Consider the following 25,210-nt stretch of genomic DNA (forward strand, 5'->3'; position numbering starts at 1 on the left):
TGCTGCGCGCTCAGTCCTCAGGAGCGCTGAGCTCACTGTGCACGTGGACGTGGGGCTGCAGACGCCGGCTCTCGCATCTTCCAACTGAACCCCAGCAGAAGAGCAGAGAGGAGCAAAATGCCAGCGAATTCACGGCCTGCAGCACTGGCATTCTGCTCACGGCCAGCTGGGTGCTTGAGTACCTTCCCCAATTCCAGCACACGTGGAGAACGTCTGCATCACTCCCCGGGAACGCGGGACGTGGCCACCTCCTTAGCGCTTGTTGGTGACTCCAAACACTGTTTTCCTCAAGTCACACAGGAGCGACGTCCTCAGAAGAAAGCAAGCAACTGAAACCTCAGCTCCCAACACTGACAAGGTAAATGTGAATAAAGGCCTAAATGCATTTCTAATGCAAGTGCGCGTTCTCCTCTCCCCGCTCTGCCCCAGAGTCTCTTTGGAGCTGGGCTCCAGTAAAGGCAGGGCCAGGAGCCGCCACAGCGCAGCAGGCCTCTGGTCTTGGGACTCTGCAATACACCCGCGGCTGTCAAAGGTCCAAGAACTTCATGATGGCGTTCTGGTCAAACTTGAAACTCAAGAAGGCTCTGGAAGAGAAGGGAAGCTTGCAGTGCCCGTTACAGGTCACCGCAGGCCCCTCTGAGTGCTCCAGCGACACTTCCTCACCGGAACCGGGCAGGTCAGACACGGAATCTGCTCAGAAAAATGACAGAAACACCCCGTACACTCAGCAGGAATCAAACACAGCCCGCTGCCCCTCACACAGAAGCCGGATGCAGACACAGACGCAGCTGTCCAGGCGCCACAGGAGACCGGGGGACAGCCTCGGAAACGGCTCTCCCTCAACCAGCGCTCACTGAGTGAACCACGACTTCTTCCCACATCTTCACCTCAGCCTCTCTTGGAGAGTGGTGGCCGTTTTCAAAATGAGTGCCATTTTTTAAAACTGTATTTTATTGTTGGGTAATGTATAGAAGGGTTACCGTTATTTGTCAGGCACTGGGGGTGTTACTTCTCAAACACTGATACCCCCTGCTCATGTTTTTGTCTCTTACATTGGTATTTTGTGCCAAAACAATAAGACCTCTTTGACAGATATCAAAATGAAAGTACTGTGGAAAGAATAATTACATTGGAAGGATGGGAAAGATTACAGTGACAGAAAAACAATGCTGAAGGCTGCCAGTGTCTAAAGAATTAAAGAAAATCTGAAACTACAGTTCAATAAACACTCAAAAAAAAAAAAAAAAAAAAACCAGAGCAAAGATCTCCCAGGAGGGTTGAAATGGACATCAAGGACGGAAGACACTTTGAAAGTCAGTCAGAAATGCTTCTTTTTTTTTTTTTTTTTTTTTTTTTTTTGCCAGTCCTGGGCTTGAGCTCAGGGCCTGAGCACTGTCCTTGGACTTTCTCAAGGCTAGAGCTCTACCACTTGAGCCTCAGCACCACTTCCGGCTTTTTTCTATGTATGTGGTACCGAGGAATCGAACCCGGGCCTTCCATGCATGCTAGGCAAGCACTCTACCACTAGGCCAAACTCCCGGCCCCGCTTCCTCCCCCCCCCCCTTTTTTTTTTGCTTGTCGAGGGCTTGAACTCAGGGCCTGAGCTCTGTCCTTGGGCTTTCTCAAGGCTAGCACTCTGCACTTGAACCGCAGCACCACTTCCAGCTTTTTTTTTTTTTCTATGTATGTGGTACTGAGGAATCGAACCCGGGTCTTCGTGCATATCAGGCAAGCACTCTACCACTAGGCCACACTCCTGGCCCAGAAATATTTCCTTCTAAACAAGTTTGCTCATCCATTTCACACCCAACTAATACTCCTACAGTAAACCTGCTATAATGTAAACTTGTGGTAACTGAGTTATGAAGTGTGCTAGCATGGTTCACCACAAAGGTGGTCCCCAGCTCCTACCAGAAGGACTTCTCTCCTGACTTCCCTCAGCCAAACACACCTGATGCTGTGACCCTGGGGCTGGGTTGAACGGGGATTTGTGCAAGCTTGTAATGAAGGGAAAGCAAGAAAAGCAGCAATATACCAAAGAAAGGGAGGAGCAAACCTCTCAAAAACCAATACAGTCTACAATCAAAACACAGCAACTCCCCACCCCACAACAGTGAGCCTGACATGATCTGAAGACTTAGATTGGTGGAGGGGGGGGACTGAATTGGGCCTAGTGGTAGAGTGCTTGCCAAGCAATCACGAAGACCCAGGTTCGATTCCTCGGTACCACACACATAGAAAAAGGCAGAAGTGGTGCTGAGGCTCAAGTGGTAGAGCTCTAACCTTGAGAAAGCCCAAGGACAGTGCTCAGGCCCTGAGTTCAAGCCCAGGACTGGCAAAAAAAGAAGACGTAGTCAAGCCACAGTATGACTTTTTGGATATGTCACCAAACCTAGAAATAAAGGAGACCACACCAAGCTAAACAACGCCTGGTTCTCTCTCCTACCCCCAACCCGCAGGTGCCCACTCTGTGCCCGTGCTGACCCTGGGCTCTGGGCCCTGCGGGCCAACATCGACCATCACCAAAACCCGCTGCTGCAGCTCCCTATTAGACAAGTCACCCCCCAACACAGGCCACACTCTGCAGAGCCACCGAGACGCGGCCGGGTCCCCCACCACGAAACCACACCCCAGGAAAATCAAACCAATGCCCATAAACATTAGTAGTAGTAGTAGTATTTTGTGGGTCATGGGGCTTGAACTCGGCCTGGGAGCTGTCCCTGAGCTCTTCAGCTCAAGGCCACCACCCTCCCCTTGAGCCAAGCCCCACTTCCCGTTTTCTAGAGGTTAACTGGAGATAAGAGTCTCGGATCCTTTTGTGCCCTGGCTGACTTTGAACCTGGATCCTCAGATCTCAGCCTCCAGAGTAGCTAGGACGAGAGGCGTGAGCCACCTCACCCACCTCAAATATTGTTTTTTAAATAGAAAATGACTTGCCTGTTTCAAAGTTGTCCTGAAGTTTTCGTGGGTGCAGTTTCTTTTCACATTTCTATAAAGAAACACAATACACACAAGAACAATTACCGTGTATTTATTAGAAACTTCTGTTTCTTCTTTTACAAAATGTTCATGCTTCACCTATCACTTAAGATAAAAAAAAAAAACAAGTTCAAATTTTTCTGTACCAATTTGAGAGTAGTTTATGAAGTATCTCTAAAAGAAAACCCACAGGAATTCTGACTAAGTTCTAGGTTATTGGAGGCATGTGCGGTCCTTAAGGAAGTATTTCCCAGTTCCCGCCGCATGGAACTGAAGCCTGCTCATTACAATCACCTTCTCGTTCCCGGGCATGCTTTCTCAGAGCACAGGGGATAAAAAGCAAAGTCTAACAGTAATGTAACGAGCTCACCGTGGAGTCACAATAGCCAAGCTGGAAATAACAACACCCCAGGAAATGCAGGTTAAACTATTTCTGCTCAAAATCTGACATCGTGCTTATGATCCACTTTTTAAAGAAATGACAAGCAGGGGAAAATACAGGAAGAAAACCCAGTATCGGGACTTAGAGCACAGGTGAGGAAAGACACGAGGAGTTATTAACTTACATAGCTTTGAAGAAGCTACCTTAACAATCTTTAATAGGGGATTATTATAAGGGGAAAAAAATCATAGGCAAAAAAATCCTCGAGGGATTGCTTTGCTGTGTCCTCAAATCACTGTCACAGTAAGTCTGTAATGCTGGTCCTGTGAATGCATGCACTGGAGTAAGAACAAGGCCCGCGTCGCTCTCAGCACGGCCCTGAGCTCTTACCATCATGGGAATCTGCTGCTTTGCTGGCTGGCTGTGGACTCCGTTTGTTCTTTTCTTTTGGTTAGGCGAGTCTTGGTATTGTTTTCTGCCATTCCCCCTCAAATTCTGATTCTGTTTTTCCAGTAAGAAGAAGTAAAATGTAAGTGTGTGGTATAATGGAGTTATCCACAAGAATGTGTCTCTACAACTGTGTTTATAGTTGCTTAAGGCCAGAGTTCAGCAGAGGTCCGCCAGCCACACTCTTATAACCGCCATGTCAATGTATTTTCTTATGAAAGGTAGTTCGTCCTAAAGCATCCGAAATCCACACCTAGATGGTCTCTAAGATCTTTCCACACCCATCCCCTACTGCATCTGTGCTTGGCACAGCCCTGAGCTCATAAAGTTAGCCTGAGGGAGGGGCCCTGGCTCAACGTCCAGTCACAAAGCAATGAGAGGAAAACAGAAGTACACACACAGCATGGAGGGATGAGGAGCGCATCTGAAGGCCACAGCCCTCACTCTGGGAAGGAAGGCTGCCACACAGGGGTATGACTCTCTTTTGTTCCTGGTCCTGTGGCTTGAACTCATGGCCTAGGCACAGTCCCTGAGCTGCTTCTGCTCAAGGCCAGTGCTCTACCACTGGAGCCACAAGGCACTTACAGCCTTTTCTGTGGCAAGGCTCAGACTTCGCTGCCAGGCTGGGCGTCAAATCTGCAACCCTCAGATCTCAGCTAGGATGACAGGTGTGGTGTAGGGCACAATTCTTTCATGTAGAAAACGGGTAGTCGTTTTACTAGGAAAATCCAACTTACAGTATTAACAACCCTTATTCAGTGAATACTCTGCCACAAAAATAGTGAAGATGGGTCTTCTGAACTTTGGAGTATTTCTGTTTTGTGTGGCTTGGGCTCAGGGTCTGGGTAAAAGGGAAGCTACTAGAGCCACAGCTCCACTTCTGGGTTTAACTGGAGGAGAGTCTCATGGACTCTCCTGTCTACCCACACTCCCATCTCAGCCTTCTGAGCAGTTACTTATCAGGCATAAACCACCGGTGCCTGGCCAGAACATCAACTCTTCATCATTTTCACTTACCCTGAAAGGTAACTAAAGTGGTGTGCCTCAGAAAACTTCTTTAAAAATATATACAAATGAGGGCCGGGAGTTTGGCCTAGTGGTAGAGTGCTCACCTAGCACGCACGAAGCCCTGGGTTTTATTTTCTCAGTATCACTTACACAGAAAAAGCCAGAAGTGGCACTGTGGCTCAAGGGGCAGAGTATTCGCCTTGAGTAAAATATGTCTATGGACAGTACCCAGGCTCTGAGTTCAAGCCCCAGGACTGGCAAAAAAAAAAAAAAAAGTATCTGATTTACATTCCACCTACCTACAAAAAAACTAAGATAGGTAGACACAGTAAAAGATCTCAAATAAGGGCAGGGAGAATGGGTTCCAGACCCTCACTCTGTCATCTGCCTGTTCTCCCTGGGACTGGGCTTTCGCTGTGGAGTGTCACACACACACACACACACACACACACACACACACACACACAGTCTACCACTGCAACTGCTTTATCTGTATCAGGAACAGGCGTCTTCACTGTGCACTCTGGTCTTGCCTTGAGCAAGAAAACAAGCACTGCACCACAGAGCTCTGCTCTGCAGGGACACTGGAGCCCACACCTGGGCTCCCTTCTCCACCTCCAGCTTCAACTGCTGCGCATGTGTATTCGGAAGTCTCTGCCTCTGGCAGGGTCTGTCTTCTGTGCCTGCCACAGGAACGCTGGCAGGAGGCTACCAGGTGAGGCCCCTGCTTTTATTTTTGTGTGGTCGTGGGGCTTGAACTCAAGCAAAATGTCCCTGAGCTTTTTCGATCGAGGCTTGCACTGGATCACTTTGAGCCACAGCTCCACTTGCAGTTTTCTGGTGTTTAATTGGAGATAGGCATCTCACTGACTTTCCTGCCTGGGCTAGCTTTGAGCTGCAATCCTCAGCTCTCTGCCTCCTGAGTAACTAGGATTATAGGCATGAACCACCAGTGCCTGGCTAGGCCTCTGCCTTAAATTCTTTCATTTACACACCTAAGTGTGGCCCAGTTACGTGGTAACCACATTTAACCAGCTGAGAGGCCACCAGCTATTTCTCTAGCAAAACATTTCACATTCCTACCAGCCATGCAAAGGACTCCAATTCTCCCCACTCGTATGGACACAGGTCACTTTCCTTCTTGGGTCTCATTACTACCAGAACTGCTGTAATGCCTAACCGGCATTTCATTCTAATGCTGCCTTGTACTTCCCTAATGATAATGTACACCACCTTTTTGCTTGTATAGACCACCTGAACACCTTCACCTGAGAATTTTCTAATCAGGTTGTCTGCTTTCTTTCAAAACAGGATTGAGCTTTCGCTATAATTTTAAAATATGTGTGAGTATATATATATATATATTGTGTATATATACACACATATATACACTGTATACATACACATACTTATTCTGGGATACATGACTGGCATATACTTCCCCCCATCTGTGGGTTGTTTTTATTACTCTCTTCATTACAGCCTGTTTTTGATTTTGAATAGTCCAGTCTATACTTTTTTGAAAACAGATTACCACTCAGATGCAAAGCAAAAACAAATTTAAAAAGACAACAATTAGGGCCGGGAGTTTGGCTTAATGGAAGAGTGCTTGCCTAGCTCGCACAAAGACCTGGGTTTGATTCCTCAGTACTGCATACATAGAAAAAAGCCAGTGGTAGAGCTCTAGCCTTGAGAAAGTCCAAGGACAGTGCTCAGCGCAGGACTGGCAAAAACAAAACAAAACAAAACAAAAAAACAATTAGTATATAGAATAATTCTACCGCAGAAAGCCATCCTGGCGAGTCCCCCTGGCGAGTCCCCCCCTTGGTAACTGTGTCACAGTTCATGTCATCCATCCCATCAGACTCACAATCAAGTCGGCTCCAGATCACATGAGAACACAGGAGCCCAGAGCTCACTGGGCCATTCCCACGAGCTCCCATGGCAGCGGGAGTGGCTGGGCATGCCCACGGCACACGCACCTTGGCTCTGAGAAGGTCGGAGGCCTCGTGGCTGCTGCCGGGCTTCAGCTGCGGCTGCTTGTACTTCCCCCACTGGTCGCCAGGGGAGCCCTCGGGAAACAGCTGCTGGCTGTGGCGGAATTTGGTTCGGCTACACCAAGATTTGAGAGGCACAAGTCAGCTGGAAAGCTGTCATCTGGCTTCTTTGAACAGCCTGACAGCTGAGGTGACACAGGACACATGCGTTCATGTACCGCCCACCTCTTTCCACTGGGACGGTAGGTGCCCCGAAGACAAAGATTCTGGTCTGCTTTGCCTACCACTTCCCCAGCACGGGAGTGACTGGGGCTCTCTGTGTCTTGATATTTGTTTAATCGTCTACTTTTTTGAAACCAGACTTTTGGGGAAAAAATAAAAAGTACTAAGTGGTTTGAACTTGCTACTGCCTACCTCTCAAGCCACTTTTATATTTCACCTCAGGTCTCGCATTAGCCAGGCTGGCCCAGACCACCAATCCACGGACGCCTCTCCCCTGTCAGGGAGGCCAACACCAGCCACCACACTGACTTCTAGTGATTAGGGTGAGGACTCAGGAACTTTCTGCCTGGGCTAGTGTTGAACTTCAGTCTTTCCAGTCTGCTCTCCCTGAGAGCAGGCATATTACAGGCATACACTACCTGCCTAACAACTTCTTAACTGGACACCATTCGCAGTCTTTCTAAATGAAAGGTTTCTGGTGTGGCATTTAGTTCTTTTGTTACACAGTGTAGCATACGTGTACATAAGTGAGCTCACCACACAGAATGCATGCATGTAATACAGACGAGTGCCAGATAACAAGACCTCATTACAGTGATGTTACTCAAAATGACTCTTCACCATCCCACTGAAATCTCAGCCTTTCTGTCCCTTCTTTTAGACAATACTTGGAACATTTCCTCTAACACATCATTGTAAACCTGAGACTACATGGTAACCCTAAGATCCCCTCCATGTCAACCTAAAATCAGAAGTCATTAAGTCAGCCTTCTCACCTATTTGTTCTCACTAGAACAAACCCTACCATGGCAGATTCCCCCCAAAATGAACATTTCTGTCATTTTTCTTTTCCAAAACACTACTTCAGAACTTTTTGGGAGCATCTTTTTTTTCCCCCCATGGGTCATGGGGCTTGAACTTGGCCTGGGTGCTGTCCCTGGCCTCTTCAGCTCAAGGCTACCACCCTACCCTGGAGCCAAGCCTCACTTCCCATTTTCTAGAGGTTACTTGGAGATAAGAGTCTCAGGTCCTTTTGTGCCAGGGCTGGCTTTGAACGTTGATCCTCAGATCTCAGCCTCCAGAGTAGTTAGGATTACAGGTGTGCGCCACCATGCCCAGCTTTGGGAGCATCTTTTCAATCTTGGCTATCATGGCTTCTTACAATCTGATATAATTACGAATTCTGAAAAGCTGAAACAATTCTTAAGCTCTTGTTCTCATAAAATGCCAGCTATAATTATGGTTTGTTCCTCTTGCTCAGTTTTTGAAGCTCTGTGGCAAACACAGAACATCCGTTTTAGAGAAAACGCAAAAATTCTTGATCCTACCAAAGGTAAAGTGATGGCAAGCCAATTATAAACACACATGCCTACTTAATAGTGACTTCCCGGGCCGGGAGTTTGGCCTAGTGGTAGAGTGCTCGCCTAGCATACATGAAGACCCAGGTTAGATTCCTTGGCACTACATACATAGAAAAAAAAAGCCAGAAATGGTGTTGTGGCTCAAGTGGTAGAGCTCTAGCTTTGAGAAAGTTCAAGGACAGTGCTCAGGCCCTGAGCTCAAGCCCAGGACTGCCAAAAAAAAAAAAAAAAAAAAAAAGAGAAATCCTATGCCTTGGCAAACTTCAGATGCAAGGAGAAGTCACGAGAAGTCAGAACTCTATACCTCAACTTCTCCACTGTGGGTTTGGCTGGGGTACTTCCAGCTGAGGAAAAGCCATTGTCGCTGTCTGAGGAATCTCCAAATCTTCGAGAAAGCCAGTCCCTTAGTGGTCTGTGAAAATATTAAAAATTCACTTTAATACCTGCAATCTCAGATTTATAAAGGTTTGTGTCCTCTTTTTTCTTCTTTTTAGCCAGTCCTGGCACTTGAACTCAGGGCCTGCGCACTGTCCATGAGCTTCTTTTACTAATGGCTAGCCCTCTACCACTTGAGCCACAGCACCACTTCTGGCTTTTTCTGTGTATATGGTACTGAGGAATTGAACCCAGGGCTTCATTCAAGCACTCTACCACAAAGCCATATCCCCAGCCCCTGAGCTTTGTACGTCAAGTAATGTCTGTAGAGAAAAGATAGCATCATATTAAATGGGAAAAGAACTACAATCATTTCCTCTCAAGTCAGAACACGACTCTTTCCATTCTTACAGTGCTTGAATGCGAGAGAAAAACAAAGGGGATACAATTAGGAAAGGAAGGAGCCCAAACCACCAATAACAATAGGAAGGGAGAAAACAAAAAGGAAAATAGGGCCGAGAGCATGGCCTAGTGGTAGAGTGCTTGCCTCATATGCACAAAGCCTGGGGGGGGAGGGGATTCCTCGGTACCACATAAAGCTGTAAGTGGTGCTGTGGCTCAAGTGGCAGAACGCTAGCCTTGAGCAAAAAGTGTCCAAGGACAGTGCTCAGGCTCTGAGATCAAGCCCCATGGGAACAAAAAAAAAAAAAAAATGGAGGAGGGGAGAGAATAGAAAAGGGGGAGGACAGCTTAATATACCTGATAAAGGGGATGGCCATAAAAAATTTGTTAGGTGCCAATCCGAGTTTGGATTTGGGGGTCATATCATTCCTGTGACAGGGCAATTTCTCAATGGAAAACCATTCAATGTTCTGAAACACAGAAAGAACAAACAAACCAAAGACCATTTAATTATCATCAAGGCGCTCTTACAGGAATTTCCCATTTGATTCATCAGGGGTACAGTTCCCATTTGAACGAGCATCCAGTACATGCCAGCAACTGCCACATACCCGGATTTCTCTCCTTGTTTTGGGGTTGAACTTTGTGTCTTTGGGGACCCCCGGAATGATGTACAAGCGCGCGAGCTGATCATTGATCCGAAGCTCAATGTAGTCGTCCTTGCAGATGTACTCTTTGATATCAAAACCAGTTTCCTCAAAGACCTGGAAATCAATACAGTGAAATGTCCAATTAGACATAGGATTAGACTTCCAGTTCAGTGAAATTTATAGGAAAGATGAAACTCCAGACGGAGGTACAGAAATGCTAGGCAGGAAGCTGAGATTCAAGTCTAGCTCTCTCTATACCACTATACACTATACGTGGCTACAGAAAAATGCGCTCAACCAATCCTATGGATTAAAGCAATGCAGTAGTGGTGGTTCTCCATTGGTGGGAAGTCTGTCCTAGATCACGTGTAGATTGTTATTCAGAGTCCATGAGTACACCCAAGGACAACTACAGACCTCCTTGCCTATATGTAGCTACTTTTGGGGGGCTTGCACTAGGGGTCTGGGTGCATGCCGTCCTTGACCTCTTTTGCTCAAGGCTTTACCACCACAGTGCCACTCCCACGTTACTTTTTAAATGTTCAGATTTAACTGGCGATGGAACTCATTCAGACAAGCAGATTTCAGAAGTAGAGCCAAGTGCACACGCCTGTGAGAGGTACTGTGCGCCAGTCCTGAGGAAGGAGGAAGAAAGTTAGTGGTCACTGACCAGGGGAACTGGATTAGAGGTTCTCAGTGTGTGTATGGTGGGGCGTCTCAGAGTAGATCACTGCTACACAAAACCCTCTCTTCCCCTCAGTCAGAGAAGCAAGGGAGGTTCACGTCCTCTAACATACTCAGCCGCTTAAAATAAAGACTAGGACGGACTATGTGACCCCTTCACATTCTCTCTTTGAACATTCCCGCACACCAAAACCTGTGAGGCTTTCTGCATTCCTGGGGCTAGAAGCGGTAAAGGAAGCCTTCACCTCCCTACTCCCGGGCTGTACACAAGCCCAGGTCTGCCCTCTGGGCCAGTCACCCCACAGTCCTGGAACTTTCTCAGGAAGTGTACAAGTATACTCTTCTTGGAAAGGTGGGGTCTGTGACTCTCATTAAAGCTCCTCTGGCCTGTGTTGATAACTACAAGATGTTGCAGGTACACCAAAAACCAGCACAGTGGCACAACGGCTGACATTCAAGCACCCAGAACAAAACACCAAGCAAGCGCTCAGTGCAGAGGCTTGCTTCCAGCGTTACACTTCCCCAGTGTTAACATTCATCTGCACAAGAGTGTGCCACTAGACGGTCACTCACGGTTTCACAGCTCACGCGTGCCGCTGAGCCCACAGCAGAAACTATGTGTTTTGCTGAGATTCAATCCACTTTAAAATGTGAATGTGAGTGTGGCAGTAGCAGAGTGCGCGCTGGGCGTGCAGAGGCCCACGGCTCACAAACAGAAACAGTCTGACTAGCAGCAAACCAGTATTGAGATGTCATCTGTTAACAACCGAGACTGCTTCAACCTAAAAGTGTACACATAGGGCTGGGAGTGTGGCCTCGTGGTAGAGTGCTTGCGTAGCATGCAGGAAGAGCCAGGTTCGATTCCTCAGTACCACATACATAGAGAAAAGCTGGAAGTGCATGCTGTGGCTCAAGTGGTAGAGCTCTAGCCTCGAGAAAGCCCAAGTGCTCAGGTTCTGAGTTCAAGGCCCAAGACCGGCAAAAAAAAAAAAAAAAAAAAAAAAAAAGTGCACACCTAGTGATAGTAAACGTTTCTCCTCAGACACTACTGAGTCAAAAGGGAGAACACAAACCAGAGAGTGCTAAAGTTCCTAAGCAGACCATATTAAACACTCTAGGCCGTCAACTAGACAAGTAAATGCGGAAACATATTAAAAGGGGAGTGTTAACATGTAAAAAGGTACTTAATGAGAAGATGATAAGGGCTACGTATCCTTAACTTTCAGGCAATGATACATGAGCCATTGCTAAAAAGATAAACTTGATAATCTTTTGGCCAGGATACAACCCACAACTCTTGTCCGATACTGCAGCTGGTAAATAAAATTGTACCAGCTCTTCTGCTCTGTGTGACAGCACATCCATGCGCAGAGAACTAAGCAATCCTTTCACTCACAACAGCCTTGCTCATTTGTCAAAAGCTGGATGTACTGCAATGCACAAAAAAATGGGCAAAGAACTGCGATACAGGTGTACACTGAAATACTCAACAGCATAAAAGAACCACGTACTCACAGGTGCTGCAACGCTCACTTCCCAGAGCCTGAGGCCACCTCCATGCCCCCTGCAGAACCCCGTCTACCCAAAGGTCAGAACACGCAACCCCGGCTCAAGTCAAAGCAGGGCGAGTGACGGGGCTGGGAAGGGTCTGTTGAGTGGGGGTAGTGTCTTAAGCATGCGCAGATGGGCAATCCAAGAGGGGCATTAGTACAGGATCTGGCCCCCAAGTTCCTGCCCCACTTCCCAGTGATTGTGCCCGGGGCACGTGTGTGGTGTGGGCAGGAGAACTACCACAGCCCCCGCCCAGCCCTGTACACGTGTGCTCATAATCAGAGTCCCTGGGACCTCATCCCCAAAATGCCACCCTTGAGACTGAGAGCAAGACGCCACATGGCTTTCCTGGGAAATCCCCTTCTCTGCCTGGTCCTAGGAGACCAGAGAACAACGGCCTGCAGCCCAGGGCTTCGCTAACTGAACTCCTAACCACAGCTGAGCTGTCACCCCACCAACTCCTCATCGACAACCTACTCACTGTGCCTCAGGGTCACGCATGAGCCCGCTGGAGACAGGTCTACACCTCAACACGGCCCGGGCGACCTCGCCTGGCACACCAGGCCAGCCTTCCTCCCCTCGCACCAGCATGGGGAAACTTTCAAAGGCAAAGGAGTTTTGTAACAAAAGCAACAGGTGCTCAACTCCAAAAGTGCTAAAAATGAACTTCCATTTCAAAGTAGGCACTCACTCTCCTCAAGTATTTACCAAGAGAAACTTAATAGCTGACTTACACATCGGCTACTTTTTCCCTGTGATTCAGAGAAAGAAAAACATTTCCTAGGTTCACAGAAACCCGGTGGCCAGAAGAAACAAAACAGCAGGACTATTGCCAGCTTCGTCCTCTGGCACACAAAATAACATTCACTTCTCAAATATTAAAAGTCAGACATTTTTTAACACTGAAAAACACAGTGAGACAATTCAACTCTGCCTATTATCTCTGTCCAAGAAGCGTACCAGAAAAGCAAAAGGAAACCAATAACTCTTCTCTACAAATCCTATTACATAAGTGCACAGCCAGCAATAATGAACATTTTCTGCCAAATAACAAGCCCCACTATACAATTCTGAAACCACAAGCGGAACTGTTAAGTACCATTTGCTTAACCTCAAGAAAAACATGGTGTAGAAGGTATCAGACAAGAGCGGGCCCCCCTCCTCTAATCAGGATGCTGCAGGAGGGTGGCCCACACCCGCTTAGCCTAAACAGCTCTCTAGAGCATGTCGGTGTTTAACCTGCCCACAGCTGCCTTTCTCTGCTATGTCTGCACCACACAGCTACCTGGACCTTTGCATCCATCAAGAATTACTTGAGGTTACAGAGATAAACACTTGATAAGGGGTGTGTGTGTGTGTGTGTGTGTGTTAATTCTGGTGCTGGTACTAGGGCTTGAACCCAGACGAAGCTCCTGCTCAGGATTTTTTTTCATGGCTGGTGCTCTACTGCCTGAATCACACCTCTAGTATGGTATTTTGCTGGCTAACTGGAGATGGGGTCTTTTGGACTTTTCTGCCTAGTATGGCTTAAACCAGGATCCTACAGGTTTCAGTCTCCTGGGCACAGAGATTTTGGGGTCTTTAACAGCTCCCCTCAAGCCTGTCCATTGAGGATATAGTCCATTCCATCTACCGTACCCTTCTCTCCACAATAAAGCTAGCACCAGTAATTGAGCATTTCTACACACCAAACACACTAGGCATGGTACATCGACTGAATTCATTGCAGGCCATGTTAGTAAACCTCACCGTAGGATCCCTGACTCCCTCATCATCAACAGCAAGAATCTTAGACATAGAAAAATCTACTTGTAAAGAACTTCGACAAAACATACATCCAGAATTTTTGTTATTCTACCTATCAGCAAAGGAAGAGGGTAAACGGATGCCTCGCCATCAATGACAGCAAAAATACACCAAGGTTACCCCAACAGGTCAGCAATACCTGCGAGTCATTTTCACATCTTTGTCCTAAATCTCAAAATAACTGGAGAAAAATCCACACGAAGGTGATAATTAGTCCATTAGCACTGGAAATTACTACTTGATGTTCACCATCCTTCCCGAGATGCTTGCACGCACACGCAGGCCGCGCAGAAATGGATCACGTTCCACCTCACCAATGTGGACAAGCACCTTGGCCTCCGTCTGCAGTGAACGGCTAGCACTGGTAAGCTGCAGGAACACTGAAAAAGCCCAGTGAAAACCTTACCAGCAACCTGAGCTAGCTGCGGCACCTGCAAGTCCGGAGACTCCATCTTTAATGAGCCAGCTGGCTCCCGTACTTTCAAAGCAAGGACATCATTCTAGGTCTAATTTAGAAAATTGGGCCGGGGGGGGGGTGTTAAGAGACTCTCCATGTATGTTAACTGGAAACCAAAAATGATCAACTATTATGAAAAGGGGACTATGGTTTTCAGGTAAGACACTGGTCTTCCACTTCATATACTGGAGTGCCACCTAATGGCAGAGGGACATACTGCAATTCTGGAACTGCTAAACTTTCACCATTAAAGAGTGGCAATGCTAGGAATGGAGCTGTGTCTTCTTGTAACCCCATCCCATCCAACCAAAACAATTTTGAGTTAAAGCCTCAGTCCTCTAGGCGACTGTACCAGAAGAGGGCACATGAAGGTAAACAGTTACAGAGCCCTGACACCATGACCCTCAGCTCATGGGGCACCACGGCCCTCTAGGCCTGCACCCGTGAGAATGCACAGCTGGAAAGTGACTGTCCCTTATGCCAGAGAGAATGCCCTCACCCGGAACCAATCTACCGACCCGGCACTGCTAAATAAGCTTCTACCCAGGTACCAACAGCTCTCACCTGTAATCCTACTCAGGAGAATGAGCTCTATAGGGTTACAGTTGAGGCTAGCCGGGACAGAAAAGTGCACCAGACCCTCCAAATCAGCAAAAACCATGCTGGAGACATGGATCAAATGGTCGACTGCCAGTCAAGCCAGCAAGACAAGCAGACTCATGAGGTCTGGAGTTCAAACCTCAGCACCACCAAAAAGAAAACATCAAAAGTTCCTAATGTTGAGCCAATCACTCTGTAACACTGTTATGGTATCTCAGATGACAACAGCAAAGCTTCACCTTAACCCCTAAACTTTTCTATGAATCAATCATCTAAAAATTACAAATAGCCAGGTGTGGTGGCTCACACCTATAATCCTAGCTACTCAGAAGGCTGACATTTAAGGATCACGGTTCAAAGCCAGCCCAGGTACTAAAGTTCGTGAGACTCTTATCCAGTTAACCACCAGAAAACCGGAAGTGGTGCTGTGGCTCCAGGGGTAGGGCGGTAGCCTTGAGCTGAAGAGCACAGGGACAGGCCCAGAACCAGAGTTCAAGTCCCAGGACTGACAAAAACAAAACCAACAACAAAGATAAACAACTAGGAATAAAGCTCAGGCTTGCTTTTAAACATTCTACTCCATAAAGCTACCGACACTAAAGTCAAGTATTTTGTCAATGTCCTTGACAAAAGGATGATACACTGATGGAGAAAGTCTAGCGGTGAGGACTATTGTTAAACCAAGGAATGTTTCTCCCACAAAATTACAAAATTCTGGATCGCTGGAACAGGTCTGTATTTCTCCAAAAATCCCAAACACAGGGGGAAAACAAATGCACCTTTGGAGAGTAAAGGTTAATGAGAACTAGCTCGTCTACCACGAGTCCCCTGAAGCTCATACCACAGTGAGTCTAGAGCACAAGCACGCGCTGGGCCGGTGGCTTCCCTCCGAGGGGTCACCTCCCCCATACACCCCGAGGCTCTCAGTGGAGAGCCGAGGAAGGACTTCCCATGCCAGAGCTTTGCAGATGAGGCGTGCTCCACCCCACCCCTTCTTCCATCGTCCACGCCCCACATGGTGAGTTTACAGGTGCTACTAACATGAGCAGTCCATGAACAAGAGGAGCTTCTGTGCTTAGTTTCTTGGAGTAGAAAACAAGATACACAGAAGCCTCAACATGGGGCCTCAGGTCACAGGTGAACTGCCCTCCGCATCGGGCTCTGCGTCGCTCAGATGCCGTCGGCCTGGGCTCCCTGTCAAGTTTTGTGGGTTGAAGCGTTTGATCTTCGTATGCTCCCCCAAGAAGACACCATTACAGAAAGCGCTGGTCCTACCGGATTCACTCTACACTTCTGTCATCCCATTGCCCCACGCAGCATGCAGGCAAACCTGCAGCCCCTGCTCCACTGCTCCTACTGTGTTCTGAGGGCACACGTCACAGTGTAAACAATCTGAAACACACAGGTCCTCACAGACTATCCCTTATGGAAAGGAAAAGCGATTAAAAGAGGGGTGATTTCAAAAGATGGACATAGGAAAAAAAACAAACCAGTTAGGATTAAGAGATGTGGACGAAATGCCTGCTATGGCCTGTTTCCTTACGCACTCAGAAGAGTCCACACTGAAATAGAAAGTGGGGAACCCAGCATGCGGTCTGCAACGACTTACCTCTCTAGCGGCGCAATCATGTGGAGCTTCTTCTTTATTTACTTTTCCCTTTGGAAATCCCCAGCCTGACTTTGCTAGGTACCCCTGAACCAGCAGTACCTACAGAACAAGCACAGATGAAAGTCAAACTTACAGGGCTGGGAGTTTGGCCTAGTGGTAGAGTGCTTGCCTAGAATGCACGAGGACCCGGGCTTGATTCCTTGGTATCACATACATTGAAAAAAGCTGGAAGTGGTGCTGTGGCTCAAGTCGTAGAGCTCTAGCCTTGAGGGAAAAGCCCCAGGACAGTGCTCAGGCCCTGAGTTCAAGCTCCAGGACTGGCAAAAAATAAAAAAATCTGTTTGCCAACAATAAAGTGACACTTTGACACAGTAACTAGGGCTTGAACTCAGGGCCTGGGTATTTTCCAAGGCTAGCATTCTACCCCAGGAGCCACAGTTCCAGCCTTTGGCTGGCTAAGTGGAGATAGGAATCTCATGGACTTGCCTGCAGGGCCAGCTATAGCCTCAGCTCTCAGGGTAGTGAGGATTGATTACAGGAGTGAGCCACTGGCTCAAGGTGACACTTGTTCACACTGAGCAAGTCTTAAGTGACACTTGTTCACACTGAGCAAGTCTTAAGATTCAAGAGTGCATTTATAAGGCAAAATTTGGCCTTTCAGCACTCAAGAATCTAAACATGTTGTAACTTCCTAACACTACATAATGATTCCTTATGATCATTTCACTCAAAACTCTGGTTTTATACTCACATTTTCAAGTGTCTCATCAAGGATGATTGCACCATATGTTGGCACGCCCATTTTATACTCCTTCCACTCGTCCAAAACTTTTTCCACATCTTCACCTTGTGGCAGCAGAAATGGACAATGGCTAAAGAGTATGAACAGTGTTAAGGAAGCTTCTTTCTCATTAACATAGCTTGAGAAACTCTACAGAAAGAATTATTTAAATGAACTACATACAATTACTCAAATCTTCATCTAAGTCTAACATATTTTCTCCCACAATCATCTTCTCTTGAGCAAATCACTACCACTGTCTGCATTTACCATAGACATTAATCAGGTAGAGCTTTGGAAAAACACTTCAAATAACAATTACCTTAAATACTTTCCACCAAATGGTCAAATTCATCATAGCAGACTCAACAGATACTAAAAGAAACCGAAGCACAGATATACTGTTTTGCACAAATATAATGTTAAAATGAAGAGCCCTGGCCGGGAGTTTGGCCTAGTGGTTAAAGTGCTTGCCTAGCATGCAAGAAGACCTAGATTCGATTCCTCGGTACCACATACATAGAAAAAAGCCGGAAATGGTGCTGTGGCTCAAGTGGTAGAGCTCTAACCTTGAGAAAGTCCAAAGACAGTGCTCAGGCCCTGAGTCCAAGCCCAGGACTGGCAAAAAAACAACAACAACAACAAAAAAAAACATTTAGGGCCAGGAGTTTGGCCTAGTGGTAGAGTGCTTGCCTAGCATGCACAAAGACCCAGGTTCGATTCCTTGGTACCACATACTTAGAAAAAGCCAGAAGTGGTGCTGAGGCTCAAGTGGTAGAGTTCTAGCCTTGAGAAAAATCCAGGGGCAGTGCTCAGGCCCTGAGCTTAAGCCCAGGACTGGCAAAAAAGAAAAACAAAACATTTATTTTTAAAAAATGAACTTGACCTTGAAAGCCAAACAAAAACAAAAAACAAAAAACCAAAACCATTTTCAACATGAAGATTGCTAAGGATTATAAAGACTCTGGCTATTAAGATTTCCAGAGAAACTGGGTGTGTTCCTCACAGAACTGAGGAAAGCAGTAAAGGAAAAAGTGGCACAGACCAAGGCCTGCATGGCCCGTGCAGGCACCAAAGGCCTGTCCCCTCACCACGGTCCCCGGGTCATTGTGACAGGGGTGGAGCGGGCAGGAACTTCCCGCCAGACCACTTCTCCAACCAGATCCATACTCTGGATACAAGAGTGTCGACGGCTCATCTAAGCACATGAACTCTGAAGTGTGCTCCAATGACCTGCAACAGCCACGTATAATACTTCTTGACCTCAGAGACCACGCTGGCACTAGACCCACCCACCTTTAATGGGGGTTGGTGATCACCCTGTGAAGAGCGCAGTAGCCAAGGCAGTCCCAACTGAATGCTGGAAGGAAGACGTCCTAACAGAGGGAATGGGAGCGGGGAGACGGGAGACGCAGGCCCACTGCTTTAACAAGCACAGGCCGAAAAGTCAGCATCACATTTACACTGAGCAAGCAATCACATCGCAGTTACTTGAGCCAGTATTACATCACCGCTTTTTGGGGAGGGCGGGGGGGGGGGGGGGAGGGAGTCATAGGGCTTGAACTCTGGCCCTGTCCCTGAGCTCTTCAGCTCTAGGTGATTAGTTGGAGATAAGAGTCTCATGGCTTTGTATTGCTGGGCTGGCTTTGAACCTTGATCCTCAGACCTCAGTCTCCTGAGTAGCTACGATTACAGGCGTGAGCCATGGTGCCAGCTGTCCCCTTTTTCCCCCAGTCCTGGGGATTGAACTCTGGACCTGAGCCCTGTCCTTAGGCTTCTCAAGGCTAGAGCTCTACCACTTGAGCCACAGGACCACTTACGGCTTTTCTATGTATGTGGTACCAAGGAATCAAACCCGGGTCTTCATGACTGCTAGGCCAGCACTCTATTACAAGGCCACACTCCCGGCCTCATACCTTATTTCCACACTCTAAATCATCAACAGTCCTCCAGTTTCTAGCCACTCAGAAAAGCTTCTTTTATAAAATCCTACACTAGTCATACAATTTTTTTGTAACTCGTAAGCCTAACAAACTGCTAATCCACGTGTGTAGCATTCAAGCCTCTCTGAAGCACTATTGTCACAGTATTGTGGTTTGAATATTCACTCATGAAGAAATTTCTAAACAAATCACAAAGCTTGGGGCTCGGGGTTTGGCCTAGTGGTAGAGTGCTTGCCTAGCATGCTCGAAGACCTGGGTTTAATTCCATGGTACCACATACATAGAAAAAAGCCGGAAATGGTGTTATGGCTTAAGTGGTGGAGCCCTAGCCTTGAGAAAGCTCAAGGATAGGCCCTAAGTTCAAGCCCCAGAAACAGCAAAAAACAAAACAAATCACAAAGTAATCCAGTCACAAAGCAATCCAGTTCAATAGCATAGCAAAATCAAAGCAAAAATACATGCAATCAACTGGCTAGTACCTCTAAAAGGGAAGAAAATTAAATTTATTGTAATCAGTGTTCATCTCCTAGGGACGTAGATAAATAGGAATTTTATTGGGTAGAACCCAGCCCCCACACATGTTAGACGAGTGCTCTGGGCTCTGAGCTACCTCACCAGCTCTTTCTTGTCCAGCTAATAGGAATAAAGGTACAGCACATATTATACAGTGGTTAAAAATCTCAAAGGTAAGCTCAAGCCCATTTCATAAGCAAGCCTGGAAGACCGTCATGACAGTTACAGAAAGGATATCAGCTTTAGCAAAGTCTCTTATCCCACACTGAGGTAATCCTGGTGTGTTCTGCATGTAGAAATCCAGGTAAAACCAATGGGCAAGTTCAATCTGAAAACACACTCGGATTGCATTGTCTCGCTCCTCACTGGGGATGTGCAAAATAAATCGGCTGTCAAAAACAAACAGCAGAAATTACATTCACACACTGTAACAAGTCATGTGAACCCACTCGTTCAACTGCTTTACCCGGACCCTCTACCCCAGAGACCACAGTAGCCCTCCATACATGAGGGAAATGGATACAGGAAAGAAGCTGGGTACATGCACAACGTCCCAGCTCATGGGTGGCGGGCAGGAGGGCCTTAAGAGGGGCCGGCCTGGACTACGTGGAGTTCGAGGGTAGCCTGGGCCTCACAGGGGTAAAGTCTGACCAGGGTGGGGTTGGGGGAGACATAGACAGACACAGAAACACCAGGAGGGAATAAAGAGACAGCTATGCATCAAGTGGTCCGCGTATCTTGGGCACAATGTGGTTAGGGTGCCTACCTGGCCAAACACAGGCTCTAAGTTCAAACCTTAGTCACCAGTAAGTAAATAAGCAGATTTCATCTACCTAAAGTCATCTGTATCTCAGTACACAAGTATCGAGCTTTTGGTGAAGCTTGTAGGCCCTCGGCAGCCATCACTCTGAGAGGTTATGATGTCCAGGACTGAAGAGCTGCCATCCACCACTGCTCCTGTCCTCGCTGCCCCTTTCCCGTCCTCCAGCAGCTTGCCAACTTATCCCTGAGACAGGAACACGGCCTCCACTACGCAAGTACACCTAAGAACACAGCCTCCGCAGTCTACGTGCACCTGACCCTCCAGGCAGACCTGCGCAGACTCTGCCCCCTGGTGTCGGCCGTCTGCTGGTGTGTGTTACCACACCACATGGCACCTGCAAGGCACAGCTCTCCTCAGACGTCCAGGTACCCGAATCACCTCCTACATGCCTTCCATTCTCACCCAGTGAACCACTCTCACAGGCTTCCGACACCCGGCCTGGCCCTCTCCCATTTTCTGTCTGCACCACTTCTAAGTGACTTTCCAATCAACCCTGCAGGGAAAGATGTGCCACCACGGGAGTGGTGGATGAAGCTTGGAGGAGCGATGGATGAGTCACTACAATACTCTTTCACCTCTGAAGGCAGTTAACTTTCCCCAAATAAAAAGTTAAAAAAAAAAGCCGTTAGCTACTCAGGAGGCTGGGGTCGGATGGGTGTGAGACTCCAGCGCCATACTCCCGGGCAAGTTTCAATCCTGAAGTATTTCTAGCATCGCTGTTCCTCCCCACGCACTCTAAAATACAAGCTGGAAAAAAATATTTTCTAAAGGGCCTCACAAACATCCTTCTCAACTGCTTCCCTTTCCCCAGTCTTGCATATAACCTCAAAAGGGAATTTTTTGGAATAACAGCTAACATGTATTGATTTGAACCATGCATCCATAAACTCTTCCAAACTTACTAAGAGCCAATATACTTTGCCTTTGTATTAGATTCATCATCTAACCTTTAATGGCAAAAATTACTCTGTAACAAAGCAAATATCCCCATAACGTGCTACAGATTTACTTATTAGCTATTTATGCGTACACTCTAAATTATAAAGCAAAGTTTTCCCAATGTAAGACGTCTTTTTTTTCCGTGTACACACACAGACAGAAAAAACTTAAACAAAAGGCACCATGTGGCTAAAAACTGCTGCGCTCAGTAATATATTACACACATGTTGTGACACACAAACACTTCCTTTCTGTCTCCCAGCTGGAAACTAACATTCTATATTCTGGATTATAACCTACCAAATGGATAGACAGTTCCATTTAAAATTTTAATTCTCCTCTAATATTTCACATCTATAAATTTTACATTTCTTTAAAACTTAACGCATATGGGAATGACTAAAATAGGCAAAATAACATGAAATAGTAAAATGTTCTCAATATACAACAGCAATAGGAAAGGAGAAAGAATGCGGTAAAAATGACAATCTAGACAAAATTTATATATTAACAGGTGTGCAGGAATGCAAAGAAGTCCAGAAAAAGTAACTTTACAATTTAATCTTTATTTTTATAAAAATAAAACGAATTCTAAGCGGGAGGAAAAAAAAAACGGAGAGACAGAAAAACTCACCCCCAAGTCTGGCCCAGTGGCTCACACCTGTAATCTTTAGCTATTCAGGAGGCTGAGATCTGAGGATCGCAGTTCAAAACCAGCCCAGGCACTAAAGTCCATGAAACTCTTTACCTCCAATTAACCACCAGAAAAAAACCAAAAGTGGGACTATGGCTCAAGGGGTAGGGTGGGTGGTAGCCTTAAGCTGAAGAGCTCAGGGACAGCACCTTGGCCCAGAGTTCAAGTCCCACAACTGACGACAAAAAAAAAAAGAAAAAGGAAAAAAAAGAAAGAAAAGAAAGAAAGAAAAAAAAAAAACACACCCCTGCTCAACACTCTGTCTCGGGGCCAGGAATTTGGCCTAGTGGTTAAAGTGCTTGCCTAGCATGCATGAAGACCCGGGTTCGATTCCTCGGTATCACATACCACATATATAGAAAAAAGCTGGAAGTGGTGCTGAGGCTCAAGTGGTAGAGCTCTAGCCTTGAGAAAGTCCAAGGACAGTGCTCAGGCCCTGAGCTCAAGCCCAGGACTGGCAAAAAAAAAAAAAAAAAAAAGACTCTGTCTCAAAAGGAAAAATAAAGTCTTAACTCACAATCAAAAGTTTGATTAACATATAGCCTCAAATTAATCAGCAAATATTAACTTTAAAAATAGCATTATCCAAAACCTGAAGTTTTAAGAAAATTATCTGGTAGTTTTAAGAAAGTTTATCAAGTAGCTAGTCCTACTTTAAAAAAAAATAGATTACATTTATATTATTTTTCTTAAAAAAAAACTTAAAGGATTGTGCTGGGTTGTAGCTCAGTGGCCTAGCAAGTACAATGTCCTGGGTCCAATCCCCAGTACAAAAAAGAAAAGATACACACACAAAACTAGTTTAAAGAAAGGAAAAAAAAAAAAAAAAAAAGGCTGAGAGTGGCCTAGAGGAGGAGTGCTTGCCTTGCATGCACAAAGACTCAGGGTCGCTTCCTCAGCACCATACATTTATAGAAGTGGTGATATGGCAAAAGTGGTAGAGCTCTAGCCTTGCGAAAGCCCAAGGACAGTGCTCAGGCCCCGGCAAAAAAACGAAAACAAAACAAAACAAAAAACCCCACAAGATTTATCTAAGAAAACTAAGTTTAAGTACACTTATCAGAAAAGCAGGCACCTCTAACACGCAATAGGTGTTGTTTATAAAACAAGCTTAATTATTCCACTGCGGCCTGGACCTGATGACCACAGCTGATGGCCCTTCTTCTGCGCCCCGGAAGGCGCGTTTCTTCCCCGCCACGCCCTGCTCAGCTTTCCTTTCTCTGTCACACGCAGGCACACTCTTTAGGACTGGAGGGGTTGCTCAAGTGGGGGAGCCCCAATCCACCGAGCCAAAGTCCCTGCATCCAGACCCCGGCACGAGACGAAGATGACCAGAACCTTCTAGACAGCATCGAGCGTGCAGGCCACGACCCTGCCATCCCGCGGTGGATTCATGCTCTTCTAGCCATTTTTCCACCTGCACCTACACCACACTCTTTTCATCCACTCGGGGAACAGAAGAAACACAGAGCATTTCACCTCCTGACTGCCACCCCTTCCTCCTCTGTGACACTGGTGACTGCTGTGCTGGCTGCAGGCTCCCCGTGCTTCTCTCCGCCTGTGTTTTTCTTTTCACCTCCTGACTGCCACCCCTTCCTCCTCTGTGACACTGGTGACTGCTGTGCTGGCTGCAGGCTCCCCGTGCTTCTCTCCGCCTGTGTTTTTCTTTTCACCTCCTGACTGCCACCCCTTCCTCCTCTGTGACACTGGTGACTGCTGTGCTGGCTGCAGGCTCCCCGTGCTTCTCTCCGCCTGTGTTTTTCTTTTCACCTCCTGACTGCCACCCCTTCCTCCTCTGTGACACTGGTGACTGCTGTGCTGGCTGCAGGCTCGCCCGAGCTTCTCTCCGCCTGCGTCCTCCCTGAGGTGTACAGTGCTGGGACGGGGCGTACACTACCCCTGCCTGGTGTGGAAAACCTGCCGGCTCCGGGAGGGGGAGGAGGGGGGGAGGGGGGAGGAAGGAGGAGGGAGGGGGAGGAGGGAGACGCGGGCGGGGAGGAGCACAGGTGAGTAGGCCGGGGGCGAGGGGCGAGGCCCAGCCCGGGCGCCACCCCGGGGAGGGGAGGATGGAGGGTGGAGGATGGAACGGGGAGGACTACAGGCCCAGGGGAGGGGAGGACGGAAGGACAGGTGAGGGGAGGAAGAGGGAGGACAGAGGGAGGAGGACAGCAGGCCCAGGTGAGGGAAGGACGGAGAAGAATGGAGGAGGACGGAGGGGGGAGGACGGGGGGCCCCGGTGAGAGGAGGACGGAGGAGGGCGGGGGAGGGAGAGGACGGAGGGGAGAGGACGGAGGGAGGAGGACAGCAGGCCCAGGTGAGGGAAGGACGGAGGGGGGAGGATGGCGGGCCCCGGTGAGAGGAGGACGGAGGGGGGAGGATGGCGGGCCCCGGTGAGAGGAGGACGGAGGAGGACGGCGGGCCCCAGGGAGGGGAGGACGGAGGGGGGAGGACGGCGGGCCCAGGTGAGGGGAGGACGGGGGAGGACGAGGACGGGGGTGGGAGGACGGCGGGCCCCGGGAGGGGAGGACGGGGGAGGACGAGGACGGGGGTGGGAGGACGGCGGGCCCCGGGAGGGGCCGCTCACCTGCAGAGATCATCCAGGACGCTGCCGGGAATCTCCCCCCGTTTGGTCTCCATGACGAGGCCCCGCAGCAGGAGCAGTGCATCCCGGCTCCGCAAGGCCGGGACCCGAGGTACTGACGGGGACTCGGACTCCGAGCCGGGACGCGGGAGGAGGGGGCGGCGGCGGCGGCGGCGGCGGCGGCGGCGGCGGCGGCGGCGGCGGTGGTGGTGGCGGCGGCACCGAGGGAAGCTCACTTCCGCTGGGCCCAGACGAGGGGCGGAGCCCCACCGGAAGTCACGCCCCCTCCGCTGGAAAGAGCCAATGCGCAGCTGTAGCCTCGAGAGCCCCAGCGCGCTGAACCTCGGAGACGGTGGCTTATTGAGACGTCCCAGTTCCGGTTCAGAAACCCAACTTCCCGCCGCTG

At 48.0% G+C, this 25,210-nt stretch overlaps 1 protein-coding gene across 2 annotated transcripts; it reads right to left on the reverse strand.

The window, feature by feature from the left end:
* Positions 1 to 16: 16 nt before the first annotated feature.
* Positions 17 to 24,982, reverse strand: Dcp2 (decapping mRNA 2). Of its 2 annotated transcripts, XM_090325449.1 has the most exons (11): positions 24,808 to 24,982; positions 20,005 to 20,156; positions 17,282 to 17,409; positions 16,531 to 16,629; positions 9,785 to 9,937; positions 9,531 to 9,643; positions 8,701 to 8,808; positions 6,799 to 6,928; positions 3,752 to 3,862; positions 2,938 to 2,989; positions 17 to 690 (listed from the first exon to the last, which is right to left on the reverse strand). In XM_090325449.1, exons 1-11 carry the CDS (start codon positions 24,858 to 24,860, stop codon positions 527 to 529), a joined length of 1,263 nt encoding a protein of 420 aa, XP_090181575.1. In that variant the 5' UTR covers positions 24,861 to 24,982; the 3' UTR covers positions 17 to 526. The 2 variants fall into 2 exon arrangements, with proteins under 2 accessions (XP_090181575.1, XP_090181576.1); XM_090325450.1 differs by lacking the exon at positions 20,005 to 20,156 and having other exon boundaries at positions 17,282 to 17,402.
* Positions 24,983 to 25,210: the final 228 nt, after the last annotated feature.

This window comes from Megascapheus bottae, chromosome 38 (genome assembly GCF_031878675.1).
Source record: "Megascapheus bottae isolate mThoBot1 chromosome 38, mThoBot2.hap1, whole genome shotgun sequence".
In the NCBI taxonomy this organism is placed as follows: Eukaryota; Metazoa; Chordata; class Mammalia; order Rodentia; family Geomyidae; genus Megascapheus; species Megascapheus bottae.

Coding starts and splice junctions, on each gene's coding strand:
- Dcp2 (XM_090325449.1), bottom strand. CDS start 24,860: ATGGAGACCAAACGGGGGGAGATTCCCGGCAGCGTCCTGGATGATCTC. Junction 16,630..17,281: donor TTGATGAGACACTTGAAAAT/GTGAGTATAAAA, acceptor CTTGTTCTGTAG/GTACTGCTGGTTCAGGGGTA. Junction 6,929..8,700: donor CCCACAGTGGAGAAGTTGAG/GTATAGAGTTCT, acceptor ATCTTGGTGTAG/CCGAACCAAATTCCGCCACA.